The 1,405-nt window shown below is 44.6% G+C and overlaps 1 protein-coding gene across 1 annotated transcript; it reads left to right on the forward strand.

Annotated features, from left to right (window-relative positions):
* Nucleotides 1-299: 299 nt before the first annotated feature.
* LOC147820236 (H(+)/Cl(-) exchange transporter 3-like) lies at nt 300-1,401 on the forward strand (the record flags this gene model as incomplete). The annotated part of the gene is made up of 3 exons (XM_087174068.1): nt 300-592; nt 687-873; nt 1,384-1,401. Coding segments are annotated over 3 exons (498 nt in total), but the record flags the coding sequence as incomplete, so codon positions are not given.
* Between the last annotated feature and the right edge of the window lie 4 nt (nt 1,402-1,405).

The raw sequence follows: 1,405 nt of genomic DNA on the forward strand, positions 1-1,405 counted from the left end.
GCAGTGACAGTGATGGAAAACAAAAACACTGAGGGAGCTAAAACCATATATTTTGAATGTTTGAGGTAATTACCCTTTAACGTCCTGTCACACTTATAATATGTTCACTTCACTGATTTGGGTTAAAGTAGAGGCATAGAGACAGAAACAGAAGATGTAGTAGGTCATGCAACTAGCATTTCACATTGCATCACCATTGATTTAACAGACAACTCTGGTTCTTTGTAATTTCCTGAATATGCAACATCATGCTAAAAGCCTCCCCACAGAGTCTCACGTTGGGTTGTCTCTCTCCTCAGGAAAGTACCCAGTGTTGGAGGTGATCTTCGTGGCCACCATCACAGCCGTGGTTGCTTTCCCGAACCCGTACACCCGTCAGAACACCAGTGAGCTGATAAAGGAGCTGTTCACCGACTGCGGCCCTCTTGAGTCGTCGCAGCTCTGCCAGTACCGCAGCCAGATGAACGGCAGTAAGGCCTTCACTGACAACCCCAACCGCCCGGCGGGGCCCGGCGTCTACGCCGCCATGTGGCAACTCTGCCTGGCGCTGATCTTTAAAATCATCATGACCATATTCACATTTGGACTCAAGGTGATCCCCAGATGTTTCTTCCTAACAAGGCAGATGTTTTAACCTGCACGTCTTTATCAACAACTAAAGCCAGTTTCCACTTCCTCGTCCCCAGGTGCCGTCGGGCTTGTTCATCCCCAGCATGGCCATCGGGGCGATCGCAGGCCGCATCGTTGGCATTGCCGTGGAGCAGCTGGCCTATTACCACCATGACTGGTTCCTGTTCAAAGAGTGGTGCGAGGTCGGGGCCGACTGCATCACTCCGGGGCTCTACGCCATGGTGGGGGCTGCGGCATGTCTGGGTGAGTCAGCAGATAGTATGGCAACAGTTACAGTGACAGTGTATGTATTTGTTTTAATGCTTTGTTTCAAACAGGGGTTGAGTGATAATGATGATTTAAAGCAGTATTTGTCAGATCTCTTTCATATCTGGTTTTATGAGGAAACTGGACTGGTTTATTTTTGCTTTCAATTAGATAAATTACATTTATTTTTTCCGGGTATTCAATTCACTGGATTAGACAAAAAAAATAGGCCACATTATTTTGTCGATGAATGGTTTCTTTCTTCTATAAAATAATCTATCTCAATAAATACTGTATTACTGTTGAGATATAAAATTACATACACTGTAATCGAAGATGTTGTCATGTCATCCACCCCAGCTCCTACAGGTAGACATCTGTAGAGTGAGTTTAAAAAACTGAGTTATTGTTTTGAATAATTAAAATTACATGTTTTTGTTTCAGTCTCTAGATGGGGCTAATACTCATTTTTTATTACGTTACTTTCCTACTCTCCTCCGTGTGCAGGTGGTGTGACCCGTATGACGGT

Source organism: Seriola lalandi, unplaced genomic scaffold, assembly GCF_002814215.2.
Source record: "Seriola lalandi dorsalis isolate HSWRI2012SDOR001 ecotype SW California unplaced genomic scaffold, Sedor1 jcf7180001975770, whole genome shotgun sequence".
Lineage (NCBI taxonomy): Eukaryota > Metazoa > Chordata > Actinopteri > Carangiformes > Carangidae > Seriola > Seriola lalandi.